We start from the raw sequence: 2,536 nt of genomic DNA on the forward strand, positions 1-2,536 counted from the left end.
GAGAGAGAGAGAGAGAGAGAGAGAGAGAGAGAGAGAGAGAGAGAGAGAGAGAGAGAGAGAGAGAGAGAGAGAGAGAGAGAGAGAGACAAAATACAATCCAAGCCCACTAGTAATGCAGATCTGAGATACGCAAAAATTATTTTTTTAAATTATAAAAACAAATACAGTAGAACAACAACAACCTGTCCTCTCTCCAAGAAAATCAGCTGAACAAACGATCATTTCTCACTTTCCCTCCTTCATTTTTTCCATACTCTGTCACGACTCAGTGGAACCAGGCGCTCGTCAATTTTTGTGCAATTAGAGTTATTGGTATCATCTTAAAGCTTGTTCATTTGTCTATCTTTCGACGAAAAGAATACTCATTTATCTTGAATAGAAGTCGAGATATTTATGACTGAAGGAGGTGATTCTAGAGGTAAAATTAATGAGAAAATGGCCGCGAAAGTTTACTGTTTTCCATAGTTGAAGCATCAATGGAAACAGAAAATTTACATGTTTTGAGCTTTTAATCAACGTTTTTCAGTAAAATCCACACATGTATCTTTAAATGGACATTAATAATAGGTGTTGAGCTACAAAAAAAATTCAATAAATTTCTTTATTTTGACGAGCACCTGATTTTACTATAATGCCTCAGATATAATTACCATGACACTATCATCCGAGATAACAACCTGTAAGTGACTACCACTTTTCTCCTTGACAAAGGATGGTCATCTTGAACAAGATTCAAGTCTAAAATGAAAAGAACAAAAGAAAAAAAACATTGTGTTTTTAATTTACATACACAAAAAAAAGAACAATTACCATTTGTACTCTGTTCACTGCGGCCAGAAGAGCCCGTCTTCTCATCTCCTGTGTCCTGATCACTGCCATCTGCAGGGACGCCCACACTCGCCCCCTCCGCATCCCTGCCCACCGCAGCCAACGCAACTGTGAGGGAGGGAACAATCTCCACATCATCAGAGTTCTGACCACCACTCGGAACGACGTTCACCTGTCCATTCGCCACCTCCAGCTCCTGCCGGGCCTCGATTCCAGCATTGTTATAATTTCCCTCCTCCTTCTCACCACTCTCACCACCTCTAGGAGTCGAGCCAGAGGCAGATGGCCGGTCCGAGTTCGAACCCTCCTCTTCCTCCTCCTGCGATTGCATAGTCTCACATGTGGTGGCGGTTGTGGTGGCAGAGGAGGAAGCAGCAGCATCGACAGTTGCAGCAGCATCGCTACTTTCAGCCACAACAGCAGCGGTAAGAGAATCAGAAGCGACGACAACATCACCACCACCACCTAGATCATCAGCATCACCACAGCTACCAACACCACCACCACCACCGCCATCAGCAGCAGCGTCATTAACACTGCGGGCATCAACATCCCCGTCTGAGTCATCGTAAGGGACCTCCAGGACAACAGGGGGGGCCCCGGGCACCTCAGGAGGGGCCCCAGGCGTGGGTCCGCCGCCACTCACGCCGTCCTGAAAGCCATCTACCCCCCCACCACCACCACCACCACCAGAGGCAGCCTCCACGGAGACGCCCAGCGACACATCACCTGATGAGTCTGCCACTTCGCCGGTCACAGCTGGTTGTTGAGGCGGCTGTTCCAGCTGTTGTTGCTCCTCCCCCTGCAGCACCTGCTGAGTACTAGCCCCCTCCTCGGCACCTCCGTCCTCGGACTCCATAGTTTGGCTGAAGGGAAGAAAATAGTACATGATACAATTAATCGTTTTCGTTTTATGCTAAAGTAAGAGGACAATAGTACATGATACAATTGATTTTGTTTTACGCTTAAGTAAGACAAGAGGATTTTTGTTGCTGTTGTTTGTTTTAGTAAGAGTTTTACGGCACTTACAGCACAATAAGACATAAGGTCAAAAGAGTGAAGAAGATTAGATGTGTTACAAGAGAGTAACAATCACAGAAAAGAGGAGAGGGGAGATAAGGACGATAGATCTTTGATAGGAAAGAAGAAGGTAGCCACACTAGAACACCCGCAAACACTCAAATAAGTAAGAGTTTTACGGAATTTGCAACACAATAAGGTTAAACGAGGGCCGAAAATTAGATGTGTTACAAGAGAGTAACAAACACAAAAAAGAAAGAGGGGAGATAAGGACGATAGATCTTTAATAGGAAAGAAGAAGGTAGCCACACTAGAGCACCCGCAAAACACCCAGTAAGTAAGAGTTTTACGTACGTGCAACACAATTAGGCCATACAATAATTCATTAACAGATTTACATTGACCGCTTGATACACTGAAGCTTTCGTATTTCCAAATACCCAGAACACACTGTCCATCTGATCCATTTGGTTCAGTCGGAGGCAGCCAGATTTTTTTCCCCCAGAATGATGAGGTAAAAACTACTATTTTGGCACAATATGACTGAATTCAACTGAATTCGACTGTGACCTTCAAAACAAAACACATTTCAAGCGCATATATATTAGATTATCCGGTAGATATGCCCCCACACTGTAGTGCTTTTTATTTCTGTTTTATTTGAGTGTTTGAATAAAGAGAAGCACAT

At 44.0% G+C, this 2,536-nt stretch overlaps 1 protein-coding gene across 1 annotated transcript; it reads right to left on the reverse strand.

Annotated features, from left to right (window-relative positions):
- Positions 1–817: 817 nt before the first annotated feature.
- Positions 818–1,940, reverse strand: LOC101853835 (uncharacterized PE-PGRS family protein PE_PGRS54; the record flags this gene model as incomplete). Its single annotated transcript, XM_005113497.3, is given in 1 exon segment — positions 818–1,940. A coding segment is annotated over 1 exon segment (900 nt), but the record flags the coding sequence as incomplete, so codon positions are not given.
- Positions 1,941–2,536: the final 596 nt, after the last annotated feature.

Source organism: Aplysia californica, unplaced genomic scaffold (assembly GCF_000002075.1).
Source record: "Aplysia californica isolate F4 #8 unplaced genomic scaffold, AplCal3.0 scaffold02815, whole genome shotgun sequence".
Taxonomy (NCBI): Eukaryota; Metazoa; Mollusca; class Gastropoda; order Aplysiida; family Aplysiidae; genus Aplysia; species Aplysia californica.